General features: G+C 41.4%; 1 protein-coding gene across 1 annotated transcript; it reads right to left on the bottom strand.

The window, feature by feature from the left end:
- Positions 1-343: 343 nt before the first annotated feature.
- map6a (microtubule-associated protein 6a) lies at positions 344-17,418 on the bottom strand (the record flags this gene model as incomplete). The annotated part of the gene is made up of 5 exons (XM_080749356.1): positions 344-479; positions 1,953-2,063; positions 5,454-5,668; positions 6,376-6,592; positions 16,682-17,418. 5 exons carry the CDS (start codon positions 17,416-17,418, stop codon positions 344-346), a joined length of 1,416 nt encoding a protein of 471 aa, XP_080605482.1.
- Positions 17,419-18,181: the final 763 nt, after the last annotated feature.

Below are 18,181 nucleotides of genomic sequence, written 5' to 3'. Positions count from 1 at the left end.
ATTACAATACAGTTTGGCTTTGGTGTGACTTACCCTTATTTATTTACATTATAGTTGATCATTGTAAAGTACAGGAAGCACTTTATGGCGTGTTATGTTATTTCTAACATCATCATTAACATATTTTAAAAGAATAATGTAACCGGAAGTTAACATATAGCACCTTTGCCATAATGCCTCAGTCAGAAGCTGTTTCATACACGCGTGTGTCCTACTATGGTACAGTATGGGTGGAGGCTGGGGATCCCTCTCTTTTTTCTAATACAACTTTGTTGCAAATGCTATATATGTACAGTACAGAGCAGTAGTCCCTGTGTGCCGTGTGCCTCCGTGTCGGCAGCGTTCAGTCCGTCTGCTTTACGTCTAGGGCAAAACGAACGACTCCAGTGCTCTTCCTTGTTTCTGGTCCTGGATCTCCTCCAGCAGCACCAGGGGAATGATGATGACTGGGTCCGACTGGGTCCTCGTCTTTAGCATCTCTAGGAGGCAGCACACAGGTTAAGATACCAGAAGAAGAAGAAGAAGAAGGAGACAGAAAGAGACATAGGATGAAGCGTTTCTCTCACTGAAACAACATGTTACTGGACTGGCGTTGAGCTGAGCACCCTGTGACCACTCATATTAGTGGAATACATCATATTACTGCTGTGGGGATGGGGTGGAGGGTGGATAACTCTGAATGAGGTAAAACAGAACAATCTCAAATGGGATCAGTTGAATAATAAATAATGCCCTGTATTATTTGCAAAACAGAACAATGTTGTTTGTATTTGCACCATGATGGACTATTGCTGAAATCATGTTATTATCAGAGAAGGTCTTGGTCTGTTTCTTTGGATGGCAGCCTTGTGTTCAATATAAGTTGCAACTTGCTGCCCTTGCTAGCTGCCGCTACTATCTGTCTTCTATCAGATTACATAGGCAGCCTACTATACAGCACACTGATGGCACAATGAGTGTCTCAGGGTGTTCCATGAGAATGAGCTACATATTAAGAAACACTTCTACTGTGACATGGGGATCTAATATAACAATCTAGTATAAATTATCCCTTCGTTAAAACGGTTTACCTTGGGGGGAAAAGGTTTTCGGAATCCCATCCACATGCAATTTCCTCTGAACTGTCTTTCCAAGGCTAAGCCACCTCCCACATCCCATTTATACTCACCCCTGTTACAGTTCATATCCATAACATCACTTAACAGATATGCTAAACATATCAGTCAGCTATGGAAGCTATGGAAGGCCAAGCTATAGAAGACACTCGCAGGTTGCAGGTCAAAAACAAAACAACCCTAGAATGCCCCCAAAACTACATGAAACTCTAGAATGAGAAACAAAATTATACAAAATTATGGATAGGCTTCTCCTGTAATTCATTTATAAATGTAATTCATATAAATAAAATCAGATTTCAGCTATATATAACATCCATTGACAGCAGAATATCAAATAATGTACAGTGAATGCATATGGTAGGTGTATTCTGCTTGCTCTGCAAATACAGAGGGATGGCCTTTAGTCATCTGGGTGAATAATTCAACAGTCACGTTTATGCAGCCATGCAAGTTAGTTTAGCCATGACCCATTTATTTTCATCAAGAACAACGGGTGTGTCAGCAACTCCCGGAGGTTCAAGGATGGCCAAGTGATGAGACACACTATACCAAGGTCTCCTTAAGAGAGGGACCTTAAGGAACCTTACATGTAGGACGTGACAGCAAGCATTCAGACATCGGCAAGCAGTCCCCTACTCTAGACTCAGTCCATATGGAAGAGAAATATAGAGGAACCTGAGGAATAAACCTGAGAATGTGGAGGTTCGCCATCAAAATAAGGCTGTGTTACATTAATACAAAAAATAAATGAATCAGAACATCGTGATTATGTATGAATGGCAATGAGTGGCATCTGTGGCTTTTGGTATTTTTTTTCGTATTTTTTTTAATTACCTGGGATCGGGTAGAGCACAGCCCCACAGGTGTTGCTTTAGAGTCTGCACCCAGCCAATATCTCGGATTGGCTGGCAGAGTTGTACGTAGTGGTACTGTTTTAGCACAACCCTTCAAATGAATCAGAATGTCACTTGTTAGCGCACTAGAAAGTGGGACAGCATCATCCAAATCTGACATCCTCAAAGAAGCAATAACCAGTTTAAGATGCAACAGTGTGATAAAATGCATTTACATGTTTAGAAAAAATATATTCTAATGTCACATACTTGTGATTCTCATACAAAGGATAATTTGTATAGTTTTTGTGGCTGAAAAAGCACATGACATCTTGTTCTGGAACAAGTTTCTAGGCATCCTTTGACGTGCATATTGCTGGACAGTTTGTTTGAGTTCTCTGAATATATTAGACAAGATGCAAAGATAATATATTCTTTCTCACGTGACAGCAATATGCAAGCCTTCAAAAGGATGTCTAATCTCATGCCAGAACATGGCATAATATTTGATAAGCATAGAAAGAAATAGTAATAGCAAAGTTCTCTTCCATGTGGATTTAATATTATTGAATATTGTCTGTCTCACAAAGACAAAGACTGGGAGAATATCCTAACATATCTGCAACCACTAAGCTTTCACCCCGCTCTGTACTTCTCAACACAAAGAACCAAGAAGACACTGCTTTTCTGCTTTTTTCATTTATTTGTGGTATTTCATTAAATATCAGCAAGCAGATAGAAACACAAGCACGTCACAGTAAAATATTTTTTGCCCAAGACATAACCTTCTTTAGCATACTTTCTATCCTCGTTTACCTAACACTCACAAAGATAGCACCAGGTGTGTGCCAAGAACTGCCGCCCCAAGCCCCTTCGCTGAGCTAACATGACGAAGCGCCCCCCAAACCAAAGGCTGCAAAATGTTAATGAGCAGTCCCCTCTTTTGCATTAGACACATGCTCTGTGTGGACATAATACAGCAGGATGGAGGTGATGGTAGCTGAGACTGACTTCAAACACCACAGAAAACAGAGAAAACTGTCTTCCAAATGGAGGGAATAACCAGACCAGTAGAACAGATGGGAACAGTGAGCAGAGTGGCTGGGTTGTGGAGTACAGTGGTCAGTGACTCATGACAAGATGGACCCTGTACAATGCCCTTCTATTGTAGCCCTAAGCCAACACAAATGTCTGGGAAAAGCCAGGAGTTCCACTACAGTAAAGACTTACAGAAAGCAGCCATGTGACTTGGAATCATGTGTACAGTCTAGTCTCTAGACGTAGCCCCTGCTGGAAATATATGTAGACAGTTATATGCTATTGTTTATATACAAAGAGGTTTATGGTCATTAATTTTCCCAAAACAACATCTGTATCCCTTTCCTCCAAGTATTCCCCTGAAGGGAACAGCCGTTTACAAACATACCCCAAAAAATCAAGGTTGTGCAGCTTGATTTGGTATACTTTGGCATACTGTACCTTTCGTACACATCATCACCTTCAAAATTGACACACATTAAAAAATAAAATAAAAACCTTCAATGTTAAATCAACATCATACATCTCATACAGCTGAACCTAATAATACAACGGGACACACTTCATACACACCTGATCCAGGGGAGTGACATGGACATTTGGCCAATGTAAGACAATTAGAACAACATGCAGTCAGAAACCAAGATGGATGCAGACTTGCAGAGTACCAAGAGATAGGCATTCAGACTTACCATCACATCAGTACAGTATGTTATCATTGGGGTATATTAGGACCACAAAGGCTTTAGCACACAGTTCACTCCTTATTGACAAAACTAAATTAAATACTGATGAAGAAATCAAATAAATGCTAGTGAATTGTACATGGTGAATCTGTGTGGTACAGCCTGTGAAGACCCTCTTTAGGAGTTGTTGTAATTTTAGTAGCAGCAACTCAAGTTGTCTGCTACAGTCACACAGGTCTAATCTCATTGGTTCCGGTCAGTCATGGCGGCATGTATGACAAAGAGCCGTAAGGAGGTGTGTGTGCTTGTGTGTGCGCATTGTGTTGTAGTTGTGTAGCATTACTGAGGAATCAATATCAGTATTGAAGATTCGATCAAGAGAAACTCCAGAAGGATATGGCCATTAACCACTTATGCCCTAGATACTTTGTTCTATTTTAGCTATATTCTATTTTATTCTTTCTTTTGAATTTTTTTTAGAATTATATTGCCTATAATGACATGTCCAAAATAGGACAGGGTTAAAGTAGTTAAGTCTGGTCATAGAGTAAAACAAAGCTTCTCCCTGGATTTAGGATATGCATTCATTCAAATGTTAAATGTTATTACTTACTGCACGAGGACTAGAAGGAGAACTCATCTGCCTTGCAAATGACTGGTGTAGTAATGCATAATCAGATATTAGTGATCTAGATGGTAGAGTAGCGTTAAATAACCTAAAAGTGAACTCTGTGAATGTGTTTCATATAAATGGGAGGATATACTGTATTGAATGGGAGGATATGTTCTTCATAATCAATTCAATGTGTGTGATTGAAGGAGCAACATACCGGTATGTTAACAAAACAAGACACTGGCTTTCAAAATGGCTTTGAACAACATAATTGTTTTATAATATGCTATATTATCCAACTACATCAGACGTTTTGTGAATTTTATGCACCATGAAGAGAACAATACCAACAGAAACAGAGCAGGCACAAACCAAGCCATGGATCCATACAGTCATGATGAACCAAGCTGCTCATTTATCAAAGATTTTCAGAATGACCAAGATGAGTATCATTGCTATTCATTTAGCAGTCACAGAAATCATCAATTCTGGAAGCCAATTTGTGATTCCATTCCTCTCTTTTGTTGAAAATCCCTGATAAACTCAAATACAAAGCAATCTGTTCAGTTGAACAAAGCCAAACCATACAGAATTGCTTGTCAGTGTGCCCATGCAACAAGAGCTATCCATTGGCTACCAAGGCAGCTGGTAGCCATGGCAACCTGGAGATGGAGACACAGAGGCGAGTGGGGGTTGGCGGGCGGCATCGAATAGCATAGGAAGTGGATGCGCACACCCACTCGTCACTATAGCTCCCTTAGCGTAGTAGTGTGAGGCAGGAGGTGCAAAGACGTCATGTGTAAGCCGTGGACATTTTCTGTTAAAATTACACAAACCTATCCAAGATATACGGGGGCAGAGAAATGATTAAGCATAATTTAAACGTTGTCATATGATGGTGTTGCCTGCGAAAAATAACAGATTTTCAAGCCGGGCTAGTTTAACACCGTCATGCGATAAAGCATAAATCAGGCTTAGGACAGAGAGTACAGAGAGTGTGAGTGACAGTGAGAAGCCAAAAGAAGACAGTGAATGAAAGAGTGAGGGAGAGAGAAAGGAGAGACAGCAAAGACGAGAACCCTTAATTCATTTTCGCAGCCTCCACATGTTTTTCTTTTGCCCAAATGAAGAAGAAGGGAAAAAAGTAGTGCTAAATGATTTTTACTCTTTTGCCTCAGCCAGTTTGTTGTTCATCTCTTTACTTTTCTCCTTGTCCCCCTCCGCCGGCCGGTTCTCGGACTGGTTCTCAGTGGTCTTCTTCTTGGCACCCTTCAGCGTCACGCTCTGCTTGTCTTTGGCCTTCTTCACTGGCTTGCCCTGGCCCGCCGTTGCAGTGCCCGCCTTTTTGGGTTTAGAGCGGGGGGCACTATACCTGTCAACCTAAGCACATTGGATAGCGGGAGTGAGATTCCCCCATAATACTGAGTGTTATTTTATCTGTAAGAATGGACCTGTAAGGGTCAAAATAATGTAGTTAAAGTGCAGGTGCCATGATTTTCCCCTCTATAAAACATGATTATCTACTATTATGATTATACTAGGAGGAAGAATTTTTCCAAAAAAGTGTACAGAAAGAGTTAAAATGATGTTTTTATGTGGCCAGACTGGCCACACCCACCAGTTCATTGGTATGCGGGGTTGTCATGGTGGGTGGTGACCCAGCTGAAGTTAGCCACACCCACGTGTGTTGGGTGAATGGTAATTAGGGGAGGGGTTGATTCTATGATGTAATAAGTATGGGTGTTTTTGGAACAGCACGTCTGACCCAGCTAAAAACCCAAATAAAAAGAGAATGCATAATTTCTCATAACAACCACACCAGGGGGTCTAATGAAGTACTGTCAACCTCCTAGACACATGAAAAACAGAAAAAGTACAAAACTATAGCACCACCTCTTTAATGGCCATTAGCAAGTTAGCTGTGTAATGGCTTCCAGAAGAATAAGTGCATTTCACAGAGATTTCATCATTTCTTTAGGTGCGTGGATTTGTGCCATGGGAGGAATTTTCCTCTTAGGCAAAGAATAAACTTCAAAACTCCACTGAAATGTTTGATACATAAATATATTGTAACTTCTTTATCTCACCTGCTTGCTGGAGTCTATGTAAGGTTCACTGTACAGACTGCGTATCCTTCTTCTGTCCTGAACCTTGTTGTCAGCTGGCAAGTGCTTGCCTTGCTCTCCCTTGAAGGTGGCGCTGTAGCTGGTCTCCAGGTTGGACTTGTAATTGGGCGGGAGGTACTGGGACTTGGCCCGAATCATCTTTGCCGGCTTCACATCCCTATAAGCCTTGAATTCGGTCCTGCAAAGAAAGAACTGGTTTACAATCAAGAATACCTTCCATGTAATGCCGCCATGTGGTAATGACCAACAATGTACTGAGACGAACAGTCATCATTACCCAGGGCTGCTGCCTGTGTGTGATACACTTTAGAGGGGACAGAACTGTGCTAACATCAGACAAGTAATTCTGGACAATTCTGCAGAACTAGCCTACAGTATAGTATGTGACTGGTGCAGTATAAGCACAGTGTGCAATAGTGCTAGTCTTGTGTGTTAATATAGTCCTCACACAGCAGTTCTGAAGAAGGTCAGCATTATGGCTCTCACTCAGGGGAGCCTGTCCTGCAGTAAGTCTGGGTTTCCGAGGCTAGTCCTGCAGTAGTCTGCCACCGAACACATTACATTACATGTTTACATTTCATTGACTACTGCAGCACCTGCGTAACTCCAGTTGTAGACAAATATAACTGCATATCATATAGAACACTGACATATTACAGTATGTCAGTGTTCTTTCTGTATCCCCCCTATTTTACACATCCAGGTCTTCACCTATTTCTTGTGAATTTCCTTTGCATTTCATTAGAACTGATTATTTATTCCAAAACCAATGAATTACAATAATAATATACTATAGTGTTTATGAATTAAAAAAGGTGCTCGGTAGATTCTGTAATCGTATAGCTTGCCTTCAATCCATCTAATGCTCATTATATCATGGATAGACAAGCAGTCTAATGGGTCCATGGGCCAGGGATGTCCTTGGACAATGACAAACTACAGTAGGCCTATACCGATCCAATTTCCCTTGTGATCATATCATAACAGAGCACCAAACACACACTCTCCAACCTCCACAAAGCACTTCTCACCGTTCTCACTGCAACTCAACTTCCTGTACCGTAGCCCCAGCACATTTAAAACCTCCTAGTATTGCAGGACACATTACATTAGGTAACAGAGTTCAAGAGGAAGACAGGCTGCAAGGCTGTAGTACCAGCAGTACTGCTATACCACTAACATGTGTAACGCCCTCCCGCAAGCCCTAAAGGAGAGTAAATACCTAACCTCCTTCAAAATCGGTCTGAAAAGTCACCTACAGGCGGCTGCTACTCTAAACTTGTAAATAGACTAAGCCCACACTCACCTCCCCCATTCCTATCTAACTATCTGCTTCTCCTGTTTATTTTTATTTTCCCTTTATTCTTAATTTTCTGTTTTTTTTAAATTGATGTTATCCTATGCAAATGTCTTTCAATGTTATATGAGATACATAAAGTGGTTCCTGTGTACCGGTAAATAAGCCGAAAAGCTTACTAGGATCTACTTTTAGTTGACCTTGTACCAGTGATTTGTACTGTCATGAAACTGTAGCCTGGTTTTCAGCCTGTTTGTACTCCGTTCTGCGATGTGTTTTCTCTCTCAAACAGGTTGAAAACCAGGCTAATGAAACTGTACTTTTTCCTATTGCAAACTTCTTATAAATTCTTCTTCTTCAATCAAGTGGTGGAAAAGGTACTCACATCAACAAGTATCAATACTGCAATGCAGAAACACTCTGTTACACTCTGTAAGTAAAAGTCCGGATTTCTAAGTTTACTTGAGGAAAAGTATTAAAGTATTGGTATCAAAATGTACTTATAGTACCAAAACAAAAAAAAAAGTACCAAAAGTACTCATTCTGCAGAATGTCCCATTTCACAAGTTTCACAAAAATCTTTTGAAAATAGCTGATCTATTGTGAGCTTGTAGATTGTCTATTTTCAAATGGCTGAAACGTATAGTAGCTGAGTTGGTGAATGTATGCTTTGTAATGATAATCAACATCTACAAAGTAACTAGAAAACTAATGTTTTCAAATAATAATATTGAGGTGAAAGTACACTATTTGCCTCTGAGATGTATTGGAGTATAAGTAAAAGCACTGAAAATTGGAAATACTCCGGTAAAGTGAAAGTACCACACAACTGTAATTAAGTACAGTACTTAGTTACTTTACACCTAGACCTGTCACGATACTGGGTTTCTAACTTCGATACGATATTTTGAAAAAAATCAATACTCAATACCATTTTTGATACCACGCAACCACAGCGATTTTAGTGCAAAAATGTTTATTTTTATTTAAAGAAAAATACAGAACTTCTTGAGGTAGATGGTAGTGCACTTGTTTACAAATAGGCCTTTAAAATAACTAGGAATAAACCAAAGTAGGAAGGATACACATAAAAGTAACGTTGGTGTAAACCAATGAGAGAGGTAAAAACTGAGTATCGATATTATCGATACTATGGAAAAGTCATATTGAAAATCAATACTATATTCAAAATCGATACTTTTCGATAAATCGATATTTTTGACAACACCAGATCATCATTAGAACAATTAGTCAACCCACATTGTATGAAATAAATTAATAAGCCAACAGCTATGGAAAAAGTCAGCTTCTGCAGCATAGCTTGGGTGAAAAAAGTAACTTCCTGCTGACTGACCTGGCCCCATTTGTACAGTAGCAGGAGGTGTGTGTGCTTTGTTTTTGTTGGCTCCTTACGTGAAGTACACAGCGAGCTGCTCGAGGCATGACTGGGTTTTCAATGAGACTGTGGCTATAGTTGTCTGTTTGACTGCGTCACAGTGGGAGGCCTGGTTTCTGACCTCAAAGATACACACTATTGTGGTTGGTTGTCATGGGATAGCAGGGACATGCTGGGCCCCTGATTCAGCCCGGGAAAAAGAGTTGGAGAGGCCCTCATTGCGTGCTATAGAGAGAGATCTCTCTCTATAGCGCTGCTGCTATAAAGATGTGCCATTTCACATCACTAGAGGTTTGCGGGCCTTCGGCCCGCTCACATCTAGTTAAAAAAAAAAAAAAAAAAAAGTTAAAAAAAGAAAAAAAAAGTTTAAAAAAAAAGAAAAAAAAGAGAAAAAAAAATTTTTGAGAAAAAAAAAGTTTTGAGAAAAAAAAAGTTTTGAGAAAAAAAAATGTTTGAGAAAAAAAAAAGTTTGAGAAAAAAAAAATTGAGAAAAAAAGTTTTTTGAGAAAAAAAAATGTTTTGAGAAAAAAAAAATTTGAGAAAAAAAATTTTTGAGAAAAAAAAATTAAAAAGAAATTTTGAGAAAAAAATTTTTTTGAGAAAAAAAAAGTAGGATAAAAAAAAGTTTTGAAAAAAATAAGAAATAAAACGTATTGGTGATGTGTGCGTCTCTCTCTGTGCATTTCCCCCCCCCCCCAAAGTGTGCGTCTCTCTCTGTGAAGTCCGTTGACTGTGGACTGCCCTGTGCCCTGTGCCTATGCTCGAGTTCACATCATGACAAGTGACAAGCCAGTGGGCCAATTACTGTACATGAGTTATATTTCGTCGTTGTCGGGTGGAAGCCTTATATGTCCAAAACCGTTTTTTATTTTTTTTATTTATCATTTTAAAAATGATTTAAACTAGTGAAAACAGCCGATCTACAAGCACACAACGCCTCACTACTTTTGTGCAACGGCCTTGTATGATGAAGCAGGGCGATACAAGGTTTCTGCCCGACAGTGACAATTTACTTTGTTGGCCGCCCAGCCCCCAAAATGGAGCGAAGGTTTTCCTAATGGCCGGCCTGGACCGGCCAGGAATGAACCGGCCGTTCGGGAATTGTCCCGCTTTTCCCAATGGCCAGCACGTCCCTGTGGGATAGCACGGGATGTCAAAATGAGCATAATGTGTAAGCAACAGACCAGCCATGGGATATAAATACTGTAGTAATTATCATGTGGATTGTCTTTGTTTGTTTGTTTGTTTTTTAAGCAAAAACTACCATGGTCATTATTATAAGGTGGCAGTGTAAAATCACCAGTATCACAGATGATAATAGAACGGGGACACTTTCAGAAAATCCTAAAGATATTTAATTTCTGTTATTTATAGTATGAAAAATGTACTTATCAGCAAAGAGAGCTGACATTTTAAATAACTCACTTTTAACATATTTTCAATGAATGCAATGCAGTATACTTTAAATTGCAAAATGAACTCTCCCTAATTCAAATCGTGCACTTACATTGTCATTTAAAACACACCACTGGCAATTAGAATGCCACCTCCCCATAAATCTCAAAAGCAAATGAATCGTGATGTAATGTGTGGTGTCGTCTGAATGCTGAATAGAGGGACCCCTCCAGCGGTGCAGAAAAGAGGTGGATATCACACAGAGAAACGGTTACGTAAGAAAGTAGAAGCCGTTTAACCACTTAAACCCTACATACTTTGTTGTCCAGTGTCCGCCAGAGGTATACCTCCCGCTGCCCCCTTCTTTTTTGCCCCTCTACACCAAATCTCTTCAATAACGGTCTACAGGCCCATCTGCTGTTTTCGCAGAATCTTAGCCTATTATTAAGACATGCCCAGAATGCTATGGGTTTAAGTGGTTAATGTCGAACTGGGGCAAGAAGACACAATGCAAGAGACAGGTTACACAACAATGTCCAAGTCCAAGGGCATAAAGTGCTCATTATACGACAGACACTGCTGTGTGTGTGTGTGTGTGTGTGTGTGTGTGTGTGTGTGTGTGTGTGTGTGTGTGTGTGTGTGTGTGTGTGTGTGTGTGTGTGTGTGTGTGTGTGTGTGTGTGTGTTTGTGTGTGTGTGTGTGTTTGTGTGTGTGCGTGCATGCATTCGTGCATGTGCTGTGCGTGCGCCGTGCGTGCTTGTATGTGTGTGTGTGTGTGTGTGTGTGTGTGTGTGTGTGTGTGTGAGAGATAGAGAAAGAGAGAGTGAAGAGTGAACAATGTCACATGCCACAGGTCTGTACTGTAATAACATAGCTGCTGGTCATGGACTCATGACTGTAACAATACAGCCAGTGTCTCTGAGGTCATATTGTGCTAGGTACTAGCCTACTACATGCAATACCATTGCACACAAGGATGTTGCTTTGCGACATGAAAACTGGCTTGGGAAAAAAGTAAGGTACTGAAACAGTTCAATAATTGGTGGCATTCCACCATTAACATTTGTATCACAGGTTCAAATAGCACTTAAAGGGGCGCCTGCTGGCCTACTGGTCCGGGCGCATACCACATGGGCTTTGTGTAGCCTGACGGCGTTGCCGGTTTGATTCCAGGTCTGGACGACCTTTGCCGCATGTCACTGCCCATCTCTCTCCCCAATTCCTGTCAGTCTACTGTCCTATCGATAATAAAGGAATAAAAGCAAAAGAAAAAAAAAAGCACTTAAGAATGATGCTCACCAGCATCTGTGCGGAATCTAGGCTTCTCAACATCACTGCTGTGTCACTTTAATAGGAAAGAGATAATGGAAATGTCTCTATGACAAAAAAGCTAAATGTGAATTTGAGCAGTAATAATAATTACTTATTCTCTCTAAAGAAACACAAAGCATTAAATATTCTATTGTACTTTCTTTACAACTTCTCTTGAATATCTTGCTTAAACAATCTTCAGTACAGTAGGTTATTATACCATTATATGAATCACAGCTATACAGTACAGTCACTGCTTGGTATTTCTCTGTGTGACTATAGCTGCTTTGGGAGGCTGGCCATGCTGGTCCACAGGGGGAAAAGGCAGCACAATTGTGCCCACCATACACTGGCACTGACATGACTGGAACCATTCCAGGGCACAATACTGCTGAGCTGCTTACATGTCACCTTCCGCCAATGTGGCACATTCTGCTCAAGCTTACCATGGGATGTGATACAAGCCGGACATGAAAAACAAACGTCTACTCTGAACAGTAAACATAAAGCAACAGTAAATTGCAATCAATAGTTACCGTGCATGGCCACTTCAAACCAGCCATTAGCGATAAACCAAATCGTGAAGCATTTACGATCCCAATCAGGAAGTTGCTTGCAGGCTGCTGAAAGCAATGAGCTCAGTCAGTGAACATATGAAAAATCTATAATTTATACTTAAACCATCAGCACATGATCCACACAGAAAACAGGTAAGACTCACTTTACTGTAAAACCTCAAATCAATAGTATGCAGTTTGACTGGATTGTCTTTCAGGCCTACAGTACAGTAAACTTACCGGCACCTTCATCTAACATACCCTAAGATAAAAAATAAAAAAAAGGCTCAGCAGAAAGTGAATACCCATGTTACAAAAATCAATCTGAGCCTCTCAACATAATATGAACACCGATATCATGACACATCATAATATCACGATAATAATAGGAAATGTCATTAAAGCAATTCCCTGCAGTCTGGATTGGAGGATTTCACATGGGGAAACAATATGTTCCAATAATAATGCTATAGTTATACCCTCACTGGCCAAAGACATGCAAGCTAGGAGTTGCAGTCTCCTGACATTGTACTCACATAGAAGGGAATCAATCTGCTTATGCTTGGTGCTTTCATTTCCTGACAAAACTTCTTTAGTGTGTCAGCGGTTGTAGTGTCGGCATGGGGACTTCTGGTCAATACTCGTTCCTTCCTCTGGGATCAACCAGCATCATCTAGTCTAGTAGCCTATATTGTTGCTGTCGGGTGGAAGCCTTGTATGTCCAAAACCGTTACTTTTCCGGAAATGGAAAAATAACATGTGTTTGAATGGATCCATCCAATCAAGAGTGACTTAACTACTTTCACTTTAATTTTTATTATTATATTTATTTTTTGTATAAGTATATATAGAATATATGCTGCATATATGCCATATGCATGGTTAACCCTATAGGCCTATCTACCGTACATACTGTATTATGTAGAAACATGTGCAGGCGGCCAAATTCGAATATGTCACATACAGTATGTGATAAACATATAAGTAGTTTAACTACTTAGGGCGGCATTGGTTCAGGGGTAGAGAAACTGGCATTAGAACACAGAGAGTTCCCGAAGGGTTCCCATTTCGAATCTGGGATCCCCCAGAGTTAGTGTCGAAGAGTCCTTGAGCAAGACTCTGAACCCTTAGTTGCTCCTGGTGAGCAGCTTGGTGCCTTGCATGGTTTCCTCTGCCATCGGTGTATGAATGAATGGGTGAATGTAATGCACACTCTATGTAAAGCGCCTTGGATAAAGGCGCTATACAAATGCACCATTTACTATTTACTTGATGAGGTACACAAATATGAATGCTCAACTACCGTTTGCAAGAACTGCAACTGAAACCGTTTTACTTGAGCATCAGCTGTAATCAGATGTGATCAAATCAGATTATAATGTATTATATAAGCGACGTTGGTTGGCAGAGCTCTGCACTGATGAAACAAGCCAAGTATGAGCCTCGATCTGAGGATTATAACATGGCTTAATGTCTTGGCGACAACAGACTGCTGATATACGGTAATAGAATCATATATTGTCATCTGTCTATACAATATAAAATATACCTATATTGTTAGCAGTCTGTCAAGCATGTCGCACCAACACTTCACTGTACAATACATACAGTACTTAGCAAGTGACAAACTTGAGTCATGAGTCATGACAAATATCTTCAGTGGGTTGACAGTGAGCCCCTTGTAGATGCTGCATGAATGTTTGCTCATCTTACAGTAGGTGAGAGGGGACACAATACACAGAATGGTCCAGACAGGACCGCTGCAAAAACCAACGCTGATGCCTGATACTGACACAATTTAATATTAAACATTCATGATGTTCCACTTCCTGCTTCCTGAACTGAATGGCTGCCAGCTTTGCTGTCAGCCGTAAGCTGCACTCTCTTTCTCCTGTTCGAGTGCACTTCTACATTGAATTTCACTTGCTTTATTTAAAAAACAAACAAAAGACATTTTAAATGACATGGCAAAAACAGGCTAGTGGTGAACTGAAGGTTATAGAAGTGGGCCTGGATCAAGTCCCCAGGACTGAGAGGGCTGTTTGAGGCAAAAACTTAAGCCATTACAATATACAAGTATGGTGTAAGATGCATTAAGGACTATGCACATGCTCTATGGCCTAAAACCCCTAGTGTGCATATGGCCTCAAAAACAGGGGAGTGTGCGCTGTGAGCAACTTTAACCGAAATGAGTGGGCAGGGATTTTCTGTGCCCTCTCCAGATATCATATAGCGCTATGGACAGCATCCAGACGGTTCATATGCTTGGCCTGATGTCAAAATCATGGTGTAGCAAAGGAAGTGCCCATGATGCCACAGAACGCCCCAGACTGTCCAAGTGCTCCCGGACGGAGCAGCTCAGCGGCCAGCAGAGAAAGACTGGCTGTTCTGGGCAACTCCCAGGTGTGAATATGTACAGTGTGAAGCTGGGCTATAGCGTTGCTCAAAAGGAGTACTGTATTTGTTATCGGCAAATCTTCCCTCGATAAATAAAGGCTTTTAAACAATGGCCCTCCCTTGTCAGAAAATGGAGCCTAGGCACAATGAGTCAGCTGTAAATAACTCAGCTAATACAAACCACAACAGTAGAGAACATTAAGGCTTTCACCATACAAAAGAGATGTCTTCAGCTATAGAACCTATCTAGCTCTAAATATTAACTATGGGTAGGGAGGTTGTCATGAATTCCATTGTAATTTTTTTAATGAGGAATTAAGGATGCAATATTGGAAAAAAAAACACTAATTTACTAAAAAAAGACTAATTTACTGCTCACGTATTTTCAAAAAGCTCTGTGCAAGTCAATGTGTGGGTGTGTGTGTGTGTGTGTGTGAGAGAGAGAGAGAGAGAGAGAGAGAGAGAGAGAGAGAGATAGTGAGAGAGAGCAAGTGTGAGAGAGTGTGCGTGCGTGCGTGTACAATCTGTACATGTGTGCACATAAGGGTACTCTTAGCGATGTTAACCCACAGTTGACCTGCTTTAAGTCTCTGACAGAGAGTGGCCAGCCTGGCCTAGTCACTGTGCAGCCATTGCATGCCACATCAAGCTGTGCTCTTAGCAGCAGTTACCCTGCACACAGCACAGCACCCAACAGCCAACAGCTGGTAGACTGACTTGCTGGTTTCTCACGAGTCACGGTACACCTGCTGTCAGTGAAAACACACTCATCCAAGTATGTTCCATTGATGCACAGTGCTTTAACCACTTAAGCCCTATTAATATGAAGTTTTATCAAAAACATTTTCAACTATAATGGCATCAAAGTGCTTAAAGTTGATCACATTCTTTCTAACAAATTGTAATGCGTGTAGTATGTTTGAAGAACATTCCTAATCAGTGCATTATTTGGTATTTATCACAAAATCTCCATATTAACTCTGAAAGTGTACACATATTACAGGTCCATTTGGTTACTCTCAGAGTTACTAATGGACAAATTAAGTTTGACAGGGTACAGTCTTATTTCCAAGGGTGTCTCCTAGATCGATGATAACAAAACTAAATTTAGCCTACACAAAGATAACCACAGTCCTGTTTTACTCTACAGATAAAGTTACCCAGTGTCAATGAGATGAGCATGTGTTATTGTGCATTATTAGCAAAGGACCGTGACAGAATGATATATTGCCCACCTCTATCGTCACTCGATGACACCGCATAATGGGACAGTCCTTCCTATCCCTATGAGACCAAAATAGTAACTGAAGGGGGGGGGGGGGGGGGGGGCTGTTTTTATAACATTTAGAATAGGCCTATAGTTTGAAAGTTTTTAACAACACAAAGGTCCAAGCCAGGGACAAATACATATATCAATCTAGGCCAGAGGTCATCAATATGTCTGTACCACTTGACCTTGTGCTTGTGCCTGGCACATTTTTGATTTTCTTTTTTACACACCATTACAATGTTCTTATTTTGATCATAATATAGAATTACTGAATATCACGTCTCCAGGTTTTCTTCAGAATATGTATGCCACATGACTATGACACTATGGCACATTAGGTGTCCACTAGTAGACCTACTAGTGGTTCTCAAATGTTTTATTTACAGTCAAGGACCCCCATAATAACTCTGAGAGTGTGCAAAATGGAACCAAATCGACTCATCCATTTGGTTCCATTTGAACACTCTCAGAAACCTATATGGTCATTCAGGGCTAACACTGTATGTGTTTCTGATAATATTATTGCAAACTAATTTTGTATGTTTGTGGCAAAAATGTCCACCATAAGCCAGCATGGCGATGACCCCTGATATGAGGCCATTGAAATGAAAAGGCATAGGCAACAACACCAGCTGTAAGCTCACCTGTAAGAGCTTCCAGCAGTGACCTCTTGTTTGATCTGTCTGTTCATTGCATCCACCGCTGCCCTGCCTTTACCTTCTGTCACCCCGTCTCCTTGAAGGACAACTTTCTTCTTCTTTTTCTCACCCTGAAGAATGTCTTTCTCCTGCACCTTGTCAGCTATCGTGCTCTTCTCCACACCGCTGTCCAGCTCGGCGGGGTGCATCACCGTGTGTTTGGAGTGTTTCGTGGACCTGCTGCTGTCTGCAGCGCGCTCCTCGCCTCCAGCGGAGGCGAAGATGCCAGCCGGAGCAGAGGGAGGCTTGGGGATCCAGGGATGGTCCCTCTTCGGGATGGGCCATGGCTTGAAGTCCTTCTGGTACTGTGTCTCGGTGTTGAAGGGGGTTTCGGGGTTGTGGTATTCGTTCTTGGGCTTGCAGCTGGGTTCTCTTGGCTGGGTTCTCCAGTGCTTAAAGTCCTGGCGCATCACAGAGCTGCACACGCGCTCCTCGGACACGCTCCTCCTGGGGGGAACGGAGCCGTGCTCCGCGCGGGACGGCTGCGTTTCTATGGCGACACGAGTCGCCTGTGCGTGCGGATGCTTCTGGTGATAGCTTGATGGAGGCTGCAGCTGGATGTGCTGCATCTCAGAGACATCCGTGTACTTGGTGAACACCAAAGGCACCGCAATGTCAGCCTTGTCCAGCTGGTTCCAGAAGCGGGCCATGCAGCACGCCCTGGTGATACAGGGCCACGCCATGGTGACTGATGCCGATTAATCTCCTCCTAGCTTGCTTCAATGTGCCACCGACCGCAGAACCAAATGAGAAAAATATTATTTCTCTTTCCTGGTCTTTGGTCTTGGAGGAGGGCCCCAGAATCCTGCTAATGTGACGAAGAAAATGTCCGCACTGCTGCGTTAAGTGTTCCAAAAATGTTTGGCGTTAAGCGTAGTCAGATAATAAATCCATGATGCATATGAAATAAAATAATATATATATCGCCGTTGGCTAATAAAAACAACTAGAATGGGGGTGCTCCGCTTGCTCCTTCTCCGTCATGGAGCAAAGCCACAAATGCACTTGATAGGACACAGCAAAAAGCCAACGGCCCCGCCCGCACGCTCAGCATCCATCCATCCTATTCCTACTGCATGCTCATAGAGGAAAATACGATACACGACGTCCCATAGCCAGGGTGGACGCTCGTTCGCGCTAGTAAACTGTAGGCCTACACAGCAAATATGACAGAAATCGCTATTTGCTATGGCTGGGAGAGAGAAAAAAATGCTTATCTGTTTTCTGCGGTTGCTGGACAACCGAAACCAATCAGCACCACCGACTGTCCCTCGATCCCGGCTATGAGAGAAAAATAGATAGTTTACACAGGCTGCCTGCCAGACAGTGCGCTGCGCACGTTTTTATCTCCATAACATGCATAGGAGTAGGGCTAAGAAAAAATAACAATAAACAAACTGCTGTATGAGAATTAAGATACATTAACTCAGCTGTTTCCATTCCACA

This window comes from Nannobrachium achirus (assembly GCF_963921795.1).
Source record: "Nannobrachium achirus genome assembly, chromosome: 19".
Lineage (NCBI taxonomy): Eukaryota > Metazoa > Chordata > Actinopteri > Myctophiformes > Myctophidae > Nannobrachium > Nannobrachium achirus.
This window is presented reverse-complemented; position numbering and strand designations above follow the sequence as displayed.